Source organism: Piliocolobus tephrosceles, chromosome 6 (genome assembly GCF_002776525.5).
Source record: "Piliocolobus tephrosceles isolate RC106 chromosome 6, ASM277652v3, whole genome shotgun sequence".
Lineage (NCBI taxonomy): Eukaryota > Metazoa > Chordata > Mammalia > Primates > Cercopithecidae > Piliocolobus > Piliocolobus tephrosceles.
In genome coordinates this window covers 127206425-127226404 of record NC_045439.1, presented here as the reverse complement: position 1 = coordinate 127226404, position 19980 = coordinate 127206425, and the positions used below count along the sequence as shown (strand labels likewise).

The following is a 19980-nucleotide window of genomic DNA, read 5'->3' as shown; positions in this document are numbered from 1 at the left end:
CCTCCTCTCTCACTCTGTCCTGGTATCTGAAGAGGTTCTCCTGCTATCTCTGGTCTGCCCATCCCACTCACCCCTGAGACTTCAGGGGGCTTCCCTGAGAGCCAGGAACGCATCTCCTTCCCATGGAGACCCCCTCTCTCCATGTAAGCCCTGCTTAGTAGACTGCTGGACTGCAGAACGGTATTACAGTGAGGTTCCATTGTGCAAGGCTGAAGTCAGTAGCAGATTTTAAGAAAAAAATCAGTTCTTTATTAATAATTACTGAATCTTGCCACAGTTTATAAATCACAGGGGGGAACAGAGCAGATTAGTGCATACATAATTCAATGCTCTATTTTAAAAGAACAGTAGAAGAAATTTAAAATGGAATCGACCATAATTTATACTTGATATGTATTGGTGGAATTCTCCATTTTATTTGTTTTTCACAGAAGATACTAGACAACTTAAAGCATCAATGTTCTTAGATATCACCCATCATTTATCATTTAGCCATAGTATTTAGCTAAGGAAAATACGTCCAACCAGAAACACCTCTTCTCGCACAAATTGCTACAGGATGGCTCAGAGGAGAAGAACAGCTTCTAGTCTAACATACGAATAAAAGCCGTGCCCAGCTCAGTGGCTGGAGCCTCTCTGGGCAGCTGTGGCTTTTGGCTGTCTTGTGGAATGAACTGGTGTCCCCACACCAGGGCCCACCTTGGCAATGGGATAATTGGAGAAAAAGGATTCATGCAGGGACTTTTTAGATGCCGTTTAAGATTTTCAAGGCATCTGTGTAGCATCAGCATCTGCTGACATCATCTCTTGAGATCCTCTCTGGGTCTTTAACCCAAGGCCTCCAGGCTGGTCAGCATCTCTGCCACGAGCTCCTTTCCCAGCTGTGCTCCTTGAACCCAACCTTCCTGGGTCCTTGGGAGTACTGTGTCCTCCCCACATCCTGACCTCAAGGACTGAAAGTGGATGGACTTGAGGGAGTCAGGAGGCTGAGTTGTGAGATGGGGGCCTTTGAGGAAAGGGGGTGCTCCTGGAAGTGGCTAATTTACCAGGGGACAATACCCCATTCTGGTTGGGCATATAGACCCTGCTTTCCCAGCTGGGAAGGTTGGAGAATACTTACTGGTTTGAAGCATACTTACTGGTCTGTAAAATATTAGCAGAGCCTGGGGTGGAATGAGCTGTGTGAGTGCAAATTGCCATGATTATTATGACTCCCAGACAGGAGAAGACACACAACCATCAGCCCCACCTTTGCCAGGAGCAGCCCCACATTTTAAGAGCTACTCTGGACAATCAAAGCTCGTGGAAGCTGGCCGTCTCCTCTTGCTTCAGGTTCATTACCTGTGTAATCTTCCTCATCTTCAGGAACTTCCACCTGGGAGGGTGACAGGGCGGCCTTGGGTGGCTCCAGCTCTGGGGCCGAGAGCTCCAGCATCCGTGAACGGGACTGATGGGCACTGAAGGTGTGGTACGGGTGCTCCGCTGTGCCATACAGTATGAGGCTCCATTCTTTCAACTTCCCTGGAAGGCACCAAACCCACAGAGTCACCTGCCTGTGCCAAGACCTCTGTCACTCACAGAAATAAGCCAGATGCTGTCTGGTTCCTCCCCTGATAGCTGGGCTCTGGCCTGCTACCTTCACTTCCTGGTTACCTGATGGCCAGGTGTACTCCTATTGCCCAGGCCACATGCTGCTTTCCCCTGGCGTCTCATTCCTGCAAGCCGGTGCCCCTCTATTCCTGTTCTATGGAGCTGCCCTCCGCTTCCTGTCCCTGCTGGGATGGAGGTCAGCTGGGCTGGACTCTCCACTGTCCTGGAGGCTGTCCTCTGCCCTGCTGATCTCACTGCAGCCTCCCTCCATGCTGCCTCCCTGATAACTAGCAGCAGCCACCTTCCCCTATTGGGATATCCAGTGGGAAGATCTGGGGCCAGGCCTGGCTGTGAATCTTCCAAATGTGATAACTGGGTTGCATGGAGGAACCCTGCTGTTTGGATCCTTGATCCTAGATCATGGGAAGACTCGGTCTTGGGCTCTCTCCTCCATAGCTAGCCCAGGACAGTGAGGGATGTTCTGGGGGATAGCAGTACTGGTAAAAACCCAAATGTCTGCAGAAGCTGGGTGGAGGAAGAATATCTTTGAAAGCAGGGGGATGAGTAGAAAGACACCAGGCTCCATGGGGGCCATGAGAGACAGACAGGCATAGGAAATACAGGGCTGACGGGAGAGCTCCCAGCCAACATGGGGGCAGCAGGGATCCCACTCCACCGATGGCTCCATGGGGAGTGATGGTCCATGCAGTTATCTGTTCTCAGGTATCAAGCAAAGTGAAAATCCTGGTAGTAATTTCCAGGTGAATTCCTGATGTTATAAAACACATTATAAACAGTCCCCAATTTATGACAGTTTGACTTAAAATTTTTTGACTTTACAACGGTGTGGAAGCAAGATGCATTCAGCACACTCCTAGACTTAATGATGGGGCTATGTTGGGATGAATCCACCATAAGCTGAAAATATCATTGAAATAAGTCAACTTACAATTGTAAGTCAAAGAGCATCTCTACAAGTAATTAACGCGTATCTGCCAGCCAGCTCTGCTGCTGGCTAGTTGTTTAAGCTGCCTCCTCCTCCTCCTCCTTCTTCTTCCTACAGCATCCCCAGAATTCAGAGCAGGGTAACTGTTTAGAAGGTCATCACCCCACATAGTTGAGGGGGCCAGGGGCTAGTGTGACCTGCCCAAGGACAGCTGCTCACGCTGACGTGGCTCCCAGATGCTCCAGCCTCTCAATGTTTGTTTCTAACTGGATTGGCTCAACAGGAAACACATGCATACACATGTTCAGCTGTGAACCCCCTCAGTGGGCCCTCATGACTGTCTCCTGCGACCCAAGCTGGGGACAGGGCCATTGCCGGTTCAATGTCTCTGTTAGCTGAAAAATCCCTGCTTCCTCTTCCTTTCCTGCCACGGGGTTTCTTGGCAATCAGAATGGTTTCAGGGAGGAAAAATACTGCTCTGATTCTTTGGTGTTGACTGTGTTTTCTCAACACTTACCTCTGCCCGTGCTCACTGCTCCACCCACTGGCTCTGAATGGCAGCCCGTCTGTCTTTACATACCTGCCTATGCACTTTTTCTGCAATGTGGGCCCCTCTGTCAGTACAACTTTACCTTTTGTTCCAATTCTGGAAATCTCTTAGCGTTTCTAAATTCCAGAACAGGAGCTCTGCTCATCCTCATACCATAAGCTCCTAGGCTGTAATCCACACCATCCCGGGTGGGTGGGCAGGCAGGTGAAAGACAGGCAGGACTGGCCCCACTGGTGCGATTCGAAATGAGGTTCAACACTGACCCATTTATACAGTGTGGCATGTGGCAGCCCTGTCTCATTTTAACCATAGCCCCAACTGGCTAAGTACTAGGTTCTAAAAGGCTGGAGCCTCCACACTGCCCCAAGTCAGATTCTGTATTGCCCAAGCCTCCCTTGGCCTGGCCAGGGCTGGAAGTGGTAAGCAAGGCCCTTCTACATGAAACAGCATCCCCAGCACAGCATTTCTAGCATGCAGTCTTCCACAGGGCTCGGTTCATTTAGACACACAGCAGCTCCCCTCCCTAACACAGTTCCTAACCTAGCCTATGTGTGTGGTGATAGCAACACAGGAAGTTGTTCTCACTGCTGCAGGTGCAGAAAACAAGCCCTGGTGAGGAACCTCTGACTCTCCTCAACTCCTTAGGATCCAATTATAGCCATATTCCAACCACAAAGGAATCCGAGCACTTTAACTACCAAGTGGTGAACTGCGATTACGGTGGGGGTGTAATGACGGTAGGACAGGGACCAAGGGCTCTAGAGCTATAATTTGAGTTGAAGTTTATTTCAACTATAGATGATGTCTCCAAACACACACACAAAAGGCCTGCTCACTAACAGTGGATTTTTATTTTCAGATATAGTTGTGGCAGCACAAACAAGAGGGGCTGCTTATACTCAGGGTCAGTGGTGTGCACTGTGTGGAAAAAGAGAGCAGCAAGAATTTCCAGGGAACCAGCAGACAGGCAGCTTCATGGGAAGGGAGAGAGGGCTGGACTGGAACGGAAGAGAGACTTCATTTTTATTGCACTCTCTGTTTGACTTTACGTATGTATGTATGTATGTATTTGGACAGGGTCTCACTCTGTTGCCCAGGCTGGGGTACAGTGGCATGATCACGGCTCACTGTAGCCCCAACCTCCCACGCTCAAGCCATCCTCCCACTGCAGCATCCCAGGTGGCTACGACTACAAGTGTGCACCACCATGCCCGTCTAATTTCTGTATTTTTGGTAGAGAAGGAGTTTCACTATATTTCCCAGGCTAGTCTCAAACTCCTGAGCTCAAGCGATCCTCCCACATTGGCCTCTCAAAGTGTAGGATTTACTGGTGTGAGTCACATGCCCAGCCTGTTTGACTTTTTGTTAAAACCACAGCATATATTACCTGTTCATACATACACATTAAAACTTTTTAAAAGTTTAATGTTTAAAAATCTATGAATAAAGTGGCTGTATATTCAAAAAACCCCATTAAAAAGCAGTAGTACTCAGGGTTTTGATTTTTGTTTTTGAATAAGTAATATACAAGGATGGCTCAGAAATCCAGAAGTATAAAAGTGCATATGATGAAGTCTCCCTCCCCATGGGCAACGTTGGTTCCCCATTTCTTGTGTATCATTTCTGAAGCATTTTATTCTTATTCAAGCAAATATGAATATACGTTTCCCCCATCCTCTTTGGTAACGCACCTGCTAGCACTTTCTGCACCTTGAGTTTTCCACTAACAGTGTATCTTGATTCTTCCATGGCCGCACGGGATAGATGTAGTGTTGTTTACTTAAACAATCCCCTACTAATGGACATTTAGGTTGTTATAAACTTTGGCAATTATAGTCATGTATAGCTTAACCATGGGGATACCACCTGAGAAATGCAGGTGATTTTGTTGTCGTGTGAATACCACAGAGTGTGCTTACACAAACCCAGATGGTACACCTGCTCCACACCTAGGCTACAGGGTACAGCCTGCTACTCCCAGGCCACAAACCTGTGCAGGATGGTAGGTACTGTACTGAATACTGTAGGCAACCGTAACACAACAATAAACGTTTGTGTACCTAAACATATCTAAACAGAAAAAGGGTATAGTAAAAATATGACATTAGAATCTTATGCAATGGCTATTGCATATGGGATCTGCCATTGATGGAAATGTCATTTTGCAGCACGTGACTACACAAATAGTGCTGTATCCTTGTTCAAACAGGGAGCAACTACTTGAGGTGAGCAGAGCAAGGGGCCTGGAACAACAGGGTCTGGATCCTGGCTTTGCCCCTACTAGCAATGTGACCCTTGGGCAAATTACTTCATCTCTGTTCTTTAGTTTCCTCATTTGTAATGTGGGGATAATAATAATGTCTCCAAATGTCTACCTCACAGGGTTGTTTTGGAGATTAAATGACTTAATGATGATAAAGCACTTAGAATAGAGACTGACACACAGGAGCTGTCCGTTAAGGGAAATCTACTGCGCATGTCATTTCAGCTGTGTGCATGTGTACCTGTAGGCTACATTACTAGAGGTAAAACTGGGTGTCAAAAGGAATGGGCTCCTTTGCAGCCTGGAGCTATGGCTTACATTGCCAATCCGATAACTCAGAAAGGTTAACATTGCATTTCTCTCATTATGTGAGAAACTGAGCATCCTTTTCACATAATTAAGAGCAAGACAAATTTCTCATTTGATAAAATTAAAAGCAATTTACAAACTTGGAAATTTACCAAAGACATTTGCTAGGAACAACGGATGAGACGTCTAAGATGCATAGAAGCAGATCTTAGCTGCATTCGTAGCAAGGGTCAGTAGAATGAAGTGGTGTTTTGTTCACACATGGTTTGTATTTTTGTTCTGTCTCTCTATCTGCAAGATATTCATGAGAGCCTATGAGGAGCCAGGCAATGAGCTAACAATTTGCAGATCTGAGAGCTGGGAACTCCAAAAAAGCCAGCAGGGAAGAAGCAGTGGGCCCCAAAGCAACCCCTTCCTATATGTGCCTCCAAAAGAGACATTTCCTTTCCTAATAGGTGCAATTTGCAACACTTGACCTAAGGTTAAGGTTTAGACAATGGTAATTTTGGAGACATTTATCTCCTTTTTTTTTTTTTTTAGATGGCATCTCGTTCTGTTGCCAGGCTAGAGTGCAGTGGTGTGATCTCAGCTGACTGCAAGCTCCTCCTCCCGGGTTCAAGTGATTCTCCTGCCTCTGCCTCAGCCTCCCGAGTAGCTGGGACTACAGGTGCATGCCACCACGCCTGGCTAATTTTTTGTATTTTTAGTAGAGGTGGGGTTTCAGAATGTTGGCCAGGATGGTCTTTATCTCTTGACCTTTTGATCCGTGGGCCTCCCAAAGTGCTGGGATTATAGGTGTGAGCCACTGCACCCAGCCTATCTCCCTTTTCTAGTACTTAAATGCTTTTTTCGCTTCCTCAACCAAGGGAGTCACTTTGGTTTTCCTGCCTTCGGAAGATGTAAAAATAAGAATTCCATACCTATGGCATAAAGTGTATGGCATAAATTTGAAGTGTGGTTCTTTTTTAAAATTATTTTTTTCCCCAGTTAGAATAAAAATTATTAAATGTTGAGATATTTAAAGAAAAAATAAAAATAAATTGCCTATAACTCTTTTGTCATATATCCTCCTGGGCCGTTTTCTATGCATGTGTATTTCTCACGTAGTTGAAAACACACAGTACCCTGTTTTCTCTTTCTTTTCCCACTTAGCATTATATCATATTAATCGCATTTGGCATCATTTATTTTCTTGTTCGTTGTTTTCCCTCCCTTCAGCCTAGAAGTATCACAGGGGCAGGGAACATGTCTCCCTTGTTTGGTGCATTAGTTTCAGTGTGTAGCAAGTTTTGGGCACATAGTAGGTACTCAATAAATGCTTGCTGAATGAATAAATCCATTAAAACATTTTTTTTTTGACAACAAAATACTTCACCCCGTGAATGTGACCATTTGTTTAACAACCTCTTATGACAGGTTATGACAGAACGTTTAGTCCAGTTCCCTTTTTTGAAATACATAAATCTGCCATAAATATTACTTGATGCAGTCTGGATTACTTTTTCCCAATAGAGTCCCCAGAGTGGAACCACTAGGTCAGGTGACAACACTGTTAATGTCTTATCTTGAACTCTATGTCTATCATGAACTGTAATGCCAACTTATGTCTAACATGAACTGTAATGCCACATGATCCCTCCACAGTGTTTGGTGTCCCATGAGGCTTGACTGCAAAATGGCCAGGTGAGGGACCACAGGCCACCTGGGCAAATCAGTTCCTTTACAAGAATTACCCCCTCTACACAGTCCCTTCTCCAAACCACAGCCCAAGCTTAACTGAGGCAGGAGGGTCAGATGCCGGTGGGTGACTTAGGATAACAGACTTCAGGCAGAGACACACAGGAATGAGCTTCTTGGAGGCTTTAGTTTTCAGGAGGCATCCACCTCCTCTCACCGAGTCCACAGTGTCAGCCCCCCATAGCAGCAGCACATGTGCCAGGACAAGCTCCCCAGGCCGGCCCCTCCACACTCGGTCACCCCCAAGAGGCCACATTCTCCTTGGGAAGATAAGCCACATGGGTGCAGAAGAAGCAAGGAGGAAGAACAGGCAGATGCGTCCAGGGACACCTCAGGCCAGACCAGGGTCTATACTCAACAGAACTGCCACCCAGAGGCAGTCGGGTTTTAGAATGTTGGCCCTGCTTTCGGCCAACCGCTTACCAAGAATGTATTACTTACTATTTAAGATACTCTACAAGGCTGTTCAAGTTTACTGTTGTACAAACCCAACTAGCACCATGAGTTCCTTACTTTCTAAAGGGAGGGGGTCTTGAAAGATGCCCAGTCGAATTTTTCACCCTCAGATTCCTGAGCCTGTAGAAGAATCACAAATCCACCTGTTTAAACACTTGGGTCAGCACTGCCAGCAGGCTTCCTCCAGATGTCAACAACGAAGGCCAGGGGAATGTCACTGTGAGAGGCAGAGGATAATCCCCAGCTAATGCCATCTGAGGCTGCCAATAAATGGTTTTATCATCATTCACTATCTTCAATGCGGTATTTCCCCTCAATGAATTAAATTCATAATGAACAAACAGGATTATTCCCATTATGCAAAGAAAGAACCAGAATTAAGGGGAGACTATGGTTGAATTTGCCAACACGAAAGTACCAGCAGTAATGAAGCTTTTCTATGCCTGGCATTTTCAGTTAAGCATTAAAATCCTTGAGAAGGAAATTTATAATCGGAGACAAAGCAAGTAGGGGTGGGGGAAAGTTCTATTAGATTAAGGACTCTGAGCTAATGCTTTTGGATTCCTGGGTTTTCTTGGCTATAAGAGAAGTTATTAACAATATAGTTTAATTAATTCTCCCCCTACGTCCCTATACTTAAAATATGCAGGAAGAAATTCCTTAATTGAAACACAGTGAAGTAAGAGAGCCCTAGAAAAATCACGTAAATATGTTTCAGTTTAAAACACCAGTAGAAGTTTTTGCCTTTTGAGATTCAGTGAACTAGCCACCCATGGCTATGTTCAAATTACAAAGCTTAATGCAGAGGTTTGGGTGGAAGGAATAAAAAAGGCTTACTTCCACCCATTTATAAAAATATACAAAAACGTCCCTATAATTCACATATTGAATACTCCCATAATTTACTCCTTAAAAGGGGTGAATTTCACAGTATGTGAATTATATCTCAATGAAGCTATTATTAAAAATACTGTGTACGGGCCAGGCACAGTAACTCACACTTGTGATCGCAGAGCTTTGGGAGGCTGATGTGGGAGGATCTCTTGAGGCCAAGAGTTCGAGACCAGCCTGGCAACATAGTGAGACCCCATTTCTACAAAAAATAAAATAGAAAAATTAGCCAGGCATGCTGGTGTGCCCTTATAGTCCTATCCACTTGGGAGGCTGAGTTGGGAGGATTGCTAGAGCCCAAGAATTGGAGGCTGCAGTGAGCTGTGATTGCACCACTACATTCCAGCCTGGGTGACAGAGCAAGACCCTGTCTCAAAAAATATATATATTATAATTACACATACACACAGTAATTTTTTGTGTATATTACATATATATATATATGTACACACACACAGAAATATCAACCTTTACTCAATAGATTTAGCATATTATTAAAAGTACACTTTAAGTTCACATTATGCAAGAGAAAGATAAAAAGGAATTTAGGAATGGCTTGGAAAGGAGGATAAGAAAAAGAGCACATATATGTGTGCTCCCCATGTACACACACATCCATGTATGCACATGTACATGTGTGCACAAGGCACCCATAACACGCACACCTGCACACATGTACTTACCTGAGCACACATACATATACACATGAACTCTCAGACCCAGGCTAAGAAAGGGGAGATGGAAGGCTTCCCTGTGCTCCTACAGCCACAAAAACCCTGAAAGATGGTATTTTAAATGCCAGGAAAAGGATCGAAGAATCCTAAACAAATATCCATCCAGGAAAGAGTGATCACCTGTGTGTACAATGTACAACACAGCACTTTTCTTAATGGCATCTATAAGGTCATTCTATCTTTTAAGATTTTCCAGCTTTTCCAAAGTAATGAATTAATTGTCTGGAAAGTCAAAAACTCTTACAAGGTTTATAACAAAGAAAGTAGTCCTTTTTTCACTCCATTCTACCTCCTGGAGTCCCCCTGACTCCCCGCCTCTTTTTAACATTGAGCTAATTTTTCTGGTATTTACCCTTACATTGCTAGATAAAAATACTCACATGTTTTGTCCTAGTTTCTTGATGTTAGACATTGTCTAATGATGTCTCACCTAGGAAGCTGAGAATTCAGTTCTCTTACACTATCTTCCACATACTCATGTGCTCCCTCTCCCTCCCAGACCTCCCAATATTCTTTTAACAAAATTTCTTACTGGGTCTAATATTTATTGTCTTTCCCCCACCACTCTTTCATTTTCTGGGAGATTTCCTCAAGTTTATCTTCTAACATATCTACTGAATTTTGAATTTTTGACTTATATTTTTAATTTTAAGGCATTTATGTGCTTCTCCCAATGTTCCTTTTTTTGTTTGTTTGTTTGTTTTTTTGAGATGGAGTCACCCAGGCTGGAGTGCAGTGGCACAATCTCAGCTCACTGCAACCTCCACCTCCCAGGATCAAGCGATTCTCCCGCTTCAGCCTCCTGAGTAGCTGGGATTACAGGTGCCACCACCACACCCAGCTAATTTTTGTAGTTTTAGTAGAGATGTGGTTTCGCCATGTTGGCCAGGCTGGTCTTGAACTCCTAACCTCAGGTGATCCACCCGCCTCAGACTCCCAAAGAGTTAGGATTACAGGTGTGAGCCGCACCGCACCTGGCCAAAAGTGTATTTTGTTTGTTTGTTTGTTTTTTGAGACTAAGTCTTGCTCTGTCACCAGGCTGGAGTGCAGTGGCACAATCTCACCTCACTGCAACCTCCACCTCCTGGGTTCAAGCAATTCTCCTGCCTCAGTCTCCCAAGTAGCTGGGATTACAGGTGCGCGCCACCACGCCCAGCTAATTTTTGTATTTTTAGTAGAGATGGGGTTTCACCATGTTGGCCAGGCTGGTCTTGAACTCTTGACCTCAGGTGATCTGCCCACCTCAGCCTCCCAAAGTGCTGGAATTACAGGCGTGAGCCACGGTGCCTGGCCTAAAAATTTGGTATTTTTAAAGTGCTGGAATAAATACTCCCAACCTAGAATTCTATATCCAGTGAAAATACCATTCAAAAATGGGTTGAAGTAAAGACATGTTCAAAGAAAACAAAGCTGACCAAGTCATTGCCAGAAGGCCAGCTTGATGAGAAATGGTAAAGGATGTGTTTCAGGCTAAGGGAAATGATACCAGATGAAAATTCAGATCTACAGGAAAGAATAAAGAGCACTAGAAATGGTAAATATGTCAGTAAACACACCGAAGAGTAGCTGTTTTCCTTAATTTATTTCAAAGACAACACCCCTATAATCCCAGCATTTTGGGAGGCCAAGGTGTGTGAGTCACTTGAGGTCCGGAGTTCAAGACCAGTCCGGCCAACATGGCAAAAACCTGTCTCTACTGAAAATACAAAAATTAGCCAGGCATGGTGGTGCGTGCCTATAATCCCAGCTACTTGGAAGGCTGAGGCAGGCAAATTGCTTGAACCCAATAGGTGGAGGTTGCAGTGAGCTGAGATTGCACCCACTGTACTCCAGCCTGGGAAACAGAGTAAGACCCTGTCTCAAAAAAAAAAAAAAAAAAAAAAAATATTGCTTACAGCAAAAAATAATATCACTGTTTCAAGAAGGAGTTTGTAACAAACACAGAAGTAAAATGTAAAACACCCACCACTACAGCACAAATGAGGAAGAGGAGGGGGATGGAATTACACTGCTATTAGATCCTTTTATTTGTGAAGTGTAAAGCTGTTCAATATTAATTCTAAGTAAAGTGTAATAAACTAAGGATGCATATTGTAATCCCTAGGGCACCACTCAAAGTACAGCTAAAAAGCCAACAGACGAAATAAAGTGGAATACTGACAAATATTTGATCAATCTAAAACAAGGCAGGAAAAGAGGAACAGAGTATTTTATCTTTTTAATACTGTTGGATTTAGTTTTCCTGACATTGGGCTTAGAAGTTTTGTATTTATGTTCTTGAGTGAGATTAGCTGAAAATTCTCCATTCTCATATGTGCCGTTGGGATTTGGTATGAAGAATACACCGGCTTCAGCTGGGCATGGTGGCTCATGCCTGTAATCCCAGCACTTTGGGAGGCTAAAGCGGGTGGATCTTCTGAGGTTGGGAGTTGGAGACTAGCCTCGCCAACATGGCAAAACCCCATCTCTACTAAAAGTACAAAAATTAGCTGGGTGTGGTGGCATGTGCCTGTAATCCTAGCTACTTGGGAGACTGAGGCAGGAGAATTGTTTGAATCTGGGAGGCAGAAGTTGCAGTGGGCTGAGATCGCACCTCTGCATTCCAGCCTCGGCAACAGAGTGAGACTCGGTCTCCAAAAAGCAAACAAACAAACAAAAAACACTGGCTTCATTAAACGAAGTGGGGACTGTTTCCCTCTTTTTCTACTGTCTAGAAGAATTTATGGAACATTGACGTTATTTCTTCCATTTAAGTGTTTGGCAGAATTTGCTGGTAAATTTCTGTGGCCTTGAGTTTTCTTTTAAATTATAGAATCAATTTCTTTAATAGGACAATTTTAAATTTATGTAAACTTCTGTCAGTTTTGTTAAGTTGTATTTTTTCTTGGAATTTGTTCATTTAAAATTCCTTTGTCACATAATTTTAATGTACACAGGATCTATAACCATGTTCTTTTCATTCCTGAAATCACATAGTTTCAGTTTTTTCCTTGGTCTACTTACAAGTTTATCAATTTTATTAGTTTCGTTCAAGAACCAGCTTATGGCTTTTTAATTTTCTCTACATATGTTTGTTTTCTATTTTTTTAAATTTCTGCTATTTTAAAAATTCCTTCTTTCTTCATTCTTTATGTTGTTGGTCTTTTTCTATCATCTTAAGTTGAATGCTTAGCACATTAATTTTCAGATTTTCTCTTTTCTGATATACGCAATTCCGGCCATAAAGTTGTCTAACTACTATTTTAGCTGTATCTTCCTTATTTGAATATCTAGTATTTTTATTATCCAGTTTTAAATATTTTCTAATATAAATTATGTTTTTTTCTTTTAACACATGAATTATTTAGAAGTATTTTTCAATTTTCAAATGTATGGAAACTTTCTAATTATCTTTTTGATTTTGATTTCTAACTTAAGTGTAATGTCAGAGAACAGTCAGAGAACAGGGTTTACATGCTACCAATCCTTGGAAATACATTGAAGCCTGCCAAATGGCTCAACATGTGGCCAATTTTCATAAATCTTCCATCTGTGTTTGAAAAGTTGATGTACTGGCTGGGTGCGGTGGCTCACGCCTGTAATCCCAGCACTTTGGGAAGCCGAGGCAGGCAGATCACGAGGTCAGGAGTTCAAGAACAGCCTGGCCAACGTGGTAAAACCCCATCTCTATTAAAAATACAAAATTAGCCAGGTGTGGTGGCACACACCTGTAGTCCCAGCTACTCAGGAGGCTGAGGCAGGAGAATCGCTTGTATGTGGGAGGCGGAGGTTGCAGTGAGCCAAGATTGTACCACTGCACTCCAGCCTGGGCGACAGAATGAGACTCTGTCTCAAAAAAATAAAAAAGGTTGGTGTGTTATTCTGTTGTTTGACACAGTGTTCCAATATGTCCATTTGACCTAAATTGTCAATTGAGATATTTGCATCTTCTGTTCTTATGAATTTTTGCTGTTTTATCAAATATATGCGAGGTATGCTAAATTTCTCCCTCCTGTGTGTGTTTGTCACTCTTTGTAGTTTTAAAAAGTTTTTGCTTTATGTATTTTAAGGCTGTGTTATAAATTGCATGAAAGATTAGAGGTGGAACTTTTAGAACTGAACTAAACCTTTTATCAATATGTATAGACCCTCTACATATTGATACATACATAGAGCTACATACAAAGCTCCAAAACACGCTTTTTGCCATGACATTTCTGTTTGCCTGATGTTAATATAACTACACCAGCTTTCTTTGGGTTATTATTTGCCTAGTATGTCTTTTCCCATCTGCTTTATTTTTATTTCTTCTGTTTTCTTAAATTTTAGGTATCTTTCTTGTGTATAGTTATAACAGTCAGTCCCAGCAGGAAGCAGACAGCATAATTAAAATAGGATGATCCAAAGAGGCTTTCATAAGTAGACTATTTACAAAGGTGTGAGCAGAGGGTAACAAAGCCAGAAGGGACGGTCAGGTCCCTGGGACTACTGCTCCACAAGCAAGGTAAGGGTTAACTGTGACCGTGAGGAGTGCTGGCTGCTGAAGGACTGGAGAATCACTAACTCATAAATAAATATCTCCTCTGTCCCTCCACTCTCCTGCTGGAGTCTCCCCTTGACTGAACTCAACTATAAGCCACAGGCAAGGGAGTCTGTGGGGTGAAGAAGTAGAGAATGGATCTGGTAGGTAAATGAAATATACATGACACTACAGAAAACACTTTATTTTTATTTCTATTTTTTTTTTTTTTTTTGAGGTGGAGTCTCACTCTGTTGCCCAGTCTGGAGTGCACTGGCGTGATCTCGGCTCATTCCAACCTCCGCCTTCTAGGTTCAAGTGATCCTCCTGCCTTACCCTCACAAGTATCTGGGACTACTATTAGGCACATACCACCATGAGCTGCTAATTTTTATATTTTTAGTAGAGACGAGGTTTCACCATGTTGGCCAGGCTGGTCTTGAACACCAGACTTCAAGTGATCCACCCACCTTGGCCTTCCAAATACATTTTAAATACATGAAAAAAAAATCCAATATGACAACTTTTGTCTCTCAAGGGGAGCAATGAGTCTATATGCCTTTAGTGAAACTACTGATGTTATCGGACTTGTTTGTAAGCACCTGTTTTGTGGGTTCTAGTTACACAGTTTTGTCTGTGTCTCCTTTTCTTGGGTGCCCCTGAGGTGCCAGTGTTATGTGGTCTGCTAGGTGGGCTCCCCAGAGTCAGCAGATGCCCTCAAGCAAAAGCCGGCATCACGATTCCGTTCACCTCTTTGGCTGTGAACATTTCAACCAACATTTACAATTCTTTTCTGTGGGAGGGAGATTTCAAGACACTTGTCTTCTCTGTTGTTGGAAATAAAGGTCCACAACATCTTTTAACATTTTGATCTTGTCTTTGTTTTGGAGTAGTTTGTTAGCAATTTAGGAAAAAAGTTTTATATATCTTTTATTTAGTTTTTAGAGACATTAATATTTAGACTGAAAAAAAAGCCAAACAGATTATGAAGAAAATAAAATCATAAACAAATTGGAACATTTTTTTAAAAAAGGAAATAATTATCAAAACTCTGGAGGGGAAATTTAAAATTATTTTTAAGTCAAAAGTGAAACAGCAGGCCAGAAAAAAATATTATATGAACTATGACACACACAGGGTTATTACACCAATATTTTACATAGATTACATACTTATCAGCTTGATAGCAACACTGAGAACTCTTGGGAAAGACAGAAAAGAGAATTTTCTTTCTTTTCTTTTCTTTTTTTTTTTTTGAGACAGAGTCTCGCTCTGTCACCCAGGCTGGAGTGAAGTGGCAAAATCTCGGCTCACTGCAACTTCTGCCTCCTGGATTCAAGTGATTCCCCTGCCTCAGCCTCCTGAGTAGCTGGGATTATAGAAGCCCACCCGTGACCGGCTAATTTTTGGATTTTTAGTAGAGATGGGGTTTTGCCATGTTGGCCAGGCTGGTCTCGAACTCCTGACCTCAGGTGATCCACCTGCTTCAGCCTCCCAGTGCTGGGATTATAGGCGTGAGCCACTGCGCCACAAAGGGCAATTTTCAAAAGAAAAAACACAGTGCACAAACATTTGAAAAAGGGTTCACCTTTGTTAGTAATGATCACAATGTAAGCTAAGGAAGGATATCATCTATCTCCTCCAGAACTGCCCACTCCCGGTAAGACTACAAATCAGTTCAACTATTTCGAAAAGCAAATTGGCAATATGTATCAAAAGTAGGCATATCTGTGGTTTCCACCTCTTATTTATCCCAGTAATTTTACTTCTGGTAAATAATCCCAAAGAAATAATTTTAAATTCAGGAGAAAGCTTTTTGTACTAAGCTGTCCACTCATAATAGGAAAAAATGAAAAGCAATCTACATGTCCAACAGCAGAGAGATACTTAAATAAATTATGGTACTTCCATTGGTAAAGTATTATAAAAATCCATAAAATGCTGCTTATGAAGGATATTTAATGACATTGAAACGTGCTTGCTATGCAGGTAACAAAAAGAAAGACCAAGTTATATATGCAGCACAGTTAGGATTCTGTAAAATGTCAGGGGAGAAAAAGACCAAGTAGAAATGCCTGTGGAGACATGGTTTTGAACTTGATGTGTTTCTGGAAATAAGTAATGAAGTCAAATGTTTGAAAATCAAACACACTCATCTATTCTGGGGCGAACCTGGTTGCCGGAATGCTGAACTGTGCAGGCAGCAGGAATGCCAGAGCATACCTCATTCCTAAAACTGAGGGCAAATCTGGGAAAGGGATTTCAAGAGAGCTCTCCCTCCTCCTCAGATCTGTCATTTTCATTTTCATCAATATTTAGTATTTTATTTGCAAAAATTAGCTATGAGGTGAGACAAAGATTATATTTTTGTTATGCTTTCTACTGGAGATACAGAACTGACTAAACAATGCTGTGATTCATAAATGTGCACAGCAGCAGTTGGTTGCATTTCTCCCCAAGATAAGTGGGGATCCATATTTCTTTTTTCCTCAAACGAGGAGAGTTTTGGGGAAAGGCGTCATTGTAATGGCCCCATGAAAGAGAAAGGAGGTAAAGAGATTGACTGCAATATTAATGCAAATGGGGTTAAAAATGGAACTTTTTGATAACAGTGTGTATGGTGACTGTTTGGAGACTGTGCCAAGTTCTTCAGTTCTGTTTCCAAGGAAGTGGGAGTGATACTCTATAATTGCACTTTCCAGAAATGAGAGTTTAGTGACAAACTTTAAAGCTGGCACAGAAGGCATGTGCTTTAAATCTGTCTTCCTTCCTAGCATCAAGCACAAGATAGATTGAGCCATCGAACACAGATTGCAAAATCTCAACTCTTATCTTAGAAATGAAGATTAGCTCGAAACAGATGTCAATAAAACACAGATCAAGACTGCTAGCAGTAAAATGAGAACAGTTATGCTCTTGGGAAAAAAAAAAAAACATTGTTGAAGGGGCCACTGAAAGGAAATTAAGAATTCATGGAACTTTTTAGGATGAATAAAGGGAAAACATGGTCACACAGAAGAGACTACTTTCTTCCCCTTCATTAAACACAGCTGAAAACAGAACTGGTTAAAATTATATGAGCTCTTGATTTAAACAAGGTTCATGCTTGCATGCACATGCATTCATTCAGTCAATCAACAACTGCTTGTTAGCCACTTTCAAAGTGCTGAGCCTTCGGGGGAGAGAGCTGAGATATCCAATTCTGGACTTCCAAAGGCAACCAAAGTTCTAAACATGATGCCTTTGGTCATCTATCCCTCTGCGGTATTTCATAGAGATTATCAAAGCTTTTGTTCAATCTGCCACCTGAAGATATGTTTTAGTCCACGTTCCCTAGAAAACAAGGGTCCGAAGTGAAGCCCATGGGTTGAGGCTTTATTGGGAAGTGCAATCCCGGGGCAACAGGAGTGGAGGGCAGCAGGAGGAAGGGCATAGGGTTGACAAATGGAAGGAGCTGTGTTTCAAGCTGGCTGCAGCTTCACAATAAAACAGGGTGGTTGCTTAGCCAGGGGAAGTCTTCCAAACAGGTCTTGTGAGACCAATGTGCCCTCAGACAGGAAGGGCATATACTTTATTTATCTCCTTTCATTGGGTAAACTTTCCTTCTGGGTTGTGTTACCTGCCCCCTCCAGGCAGCTTTTGCTGGGGAGGCAAGATGCCAAGCCTCACCTGGAAGTGGAGAGAAAAGCCACAACCCCACCCCCAGGTCCTGCTGGGTTGGACCGGACTTCTGTGCCTCTGCCGCTCCTCCCTGGTGGGAACGTCAGCAGCCATTCCAATGCCCAGGCTTCAATGTGGGGGAGGCTAGGGGAGGCTGGGGGAGCCGAGGCAAGGAAGTGAGGGCTAGATCTCTCTACTGGGCAAGAGGCAAGGCCCGACGACAGCGGGGCTGGGCCAGTCTGGGGAGACACAAAATGGGGCCAGTGTAACATTTATGGAGTGAAACATCATCAAAATACATGTTTCGAGGTATAAAGCATGAACTGTCATGTTTGAAAATAACCTGCTTCCCTGGGCTTTCTGGAGTCTTCCAAAGGTGTAGCATCACCTTTGTGAGAGACTCTGTCACAGCACAAGGCAGAACTACAGAATTTGATATGCAACCGACATGTGTAATTGGCTTCAAGGAAACTTAATAGCAAGAAACACTTCTTGGTGTTTTCGATATCATAGGCACTATGGACAAAGATCGTAATCCTGAAACTTTTAAAACTCCTCATAAAGGATTTGCTCATGTGAAACCTTCCTCCATTTGAACCTCCCCAGGTCTGTTGAGTCAGAAACTATTATTCCCACCATACACGTGCAGAAACAGAGACTGAGAGGTTCTGTGACCAGGCCAGGAAGTGGCCAGTTGAACTCGGACCACACCTGCGAGCTGCTCTGTTCTGCGCTCACCCAAAACACCACCCTGAGGTTCAAATCCCGTTCAGGGGCTCCAGTGTCTGTGGTAGCCTGGTCTCCTCCCGCCATCCTCCTGCTCCTCTAGCTCAAGTCGACTGGATAGCGGGTCAGGTTTGGTTTTCATAACTGATCTATACCCCGGTAGCTTATTCTGCAAGTTCTGGCAAAAGCACTACAGTTCTGACTAGACCTTCCTTGATCCTGTCTCGGCTTCAACTTTCAGGTTTCTGGGAAGGAGAGAAGCAAAGCTGGGATTCCACAGAAGCGCAGGGTAGAGTCAGGTGCACTGGGCTGAGCTCCAAAGAAAGCCAAGCCCTGTGGGAACTTCCTAAATGGCTCTGCCCCTGGGGCCTGTGAAAGTCCTGAGGAGCCAAGGCAATGCTTGGCTTAGTATCTCCTCCTGGCAGTTTCAACACAAAGCTTTTGGTTAGCAAAGTTTTGTTTGTTTTTCTTGGGAAAAGTGTTGCTTAAGAAGAAGAAAGGAAGAACAGAAATGTACCTGCTGAGTTCAAAAGTCAGAAGAGTTTTTCCTTAGGGCCAGCCAACCTGATAGCAATCCAGCTTTGCCTTCAGCGCAGCAACCCTGGATTCAGTGGATTCCAAATTCCTGGGTTCTGCAGAGGTCACAGCCAATTGGATTTTCCTCAAAGGCATGGAGGCAGGTCTCTACCAGCTTCTCCAGGCTGGAACTTTCCCAGAGAGCAAAGGCACCAATTCCTAAAGACTGCGGTAAAACACACACTTGCAGTGGCAGGTAGGGAGAGGGGAGAGAAGGAGCCTGGGCTCCTGCGACAACCTACACAGGCTGCGTGAGAAATTTCATGTCCACCAGGCGCTGGCAACACACTGATGAGGGAGTCATGAGTCCAGGACTCCCAGCCCGTCACTGGTGGAGCCAGCATGGGACCCAGGCTCCTCTGCCTCTGCATTTCCACTCTTTAAATCACATCACTCCATGGCCCCCAGTGCAGAATGCCATATAGATTCGTTTCACACATTTGTTCTACCATCTCTGCAACTCCTGCTTGTTGGCTTTCTATCATGATTATGCCTTCTTGTGTTTTCGTTTATATTTTTTTATTTTTATTTTTTCTGAGACGGAGTCTCACTCTGTCACCCAGGCTGGAGTGCAGTGGCACAATCTCAGCTCACTGCAACCTCCGCCTCCCTGGTTCAAGCAAGTCTCCTGCCTCAGCCTCCCAAGTAGCTGAGATTACAGGTGCACGCCACTGCACCCGGCTAATTTTTGTATTTTTATGTTTCACCATGTTGGCCAGACTGGTCTCCAACTCCTGACCTCGTGATCCGCCCGCCTTGGCCTCTCAAAGTGAAGGGACTATAGGCGTGAGACACCCCACACCTGGTCTTTAGTTTATATTTTATTTGGATACTACAAATGTTGAATATCTTGTGTTTACTGGTTATTTGTATGTTTTCTTTATGAATTGCTTTTCAGGCTTTTGGTCTATTTAGTGATATTATTTAAATATTTCTTAGTGATCTGTAAGCACTCTACATATTAAGGGTATAACACAGTATAGCACTCTGTGATCACCTACAACACAGTACAGCACTCCGTGATCAGCTACAACACAGTACAGC

The 19980-nt window shown here is 43.3% G+C and overlaps 1 protein-coding gene and 1 long non-coding RNA gene across 2 annotated transcripts in view; one reads left to right on the top strand and one right to left on the bottom strand.

Annotated features, from left to right (window-relative positions):
• PCSK6 (proprotein convertase subtilisin/kexin type 6) overlaps nt 1–19980 on the bottom strand; it is a 193525-nt gene that overhangs the window by 27463 nt on the left and 146082 nt on the right. Inside the window, exons 16-17 of the mRNA XM_023193592.3 lie at nt 1342–1521; nt 1140–1178 (exon numbers count right to left, since the gene is read on the bottom strand). Coding sequence (XP_023049360.3) covers nt 1140–1178; nt 1342–1521 — 219 coding nt within the window. The remainder of the gene's footprint in view (nt 1–1139; nt 1179–1341; nt 1522–19980) is intronic.
• On the top strand, nt 3653–6682 carry LOC111527349. The gene is made up of 3 exons (XR_002726634.1): nt 3653–3823; nt 5957–6113; nt 6199–6682. It is a non-coding gene; the product is annotated as an uncharacterized LOC111527349 (long non-coding RNA).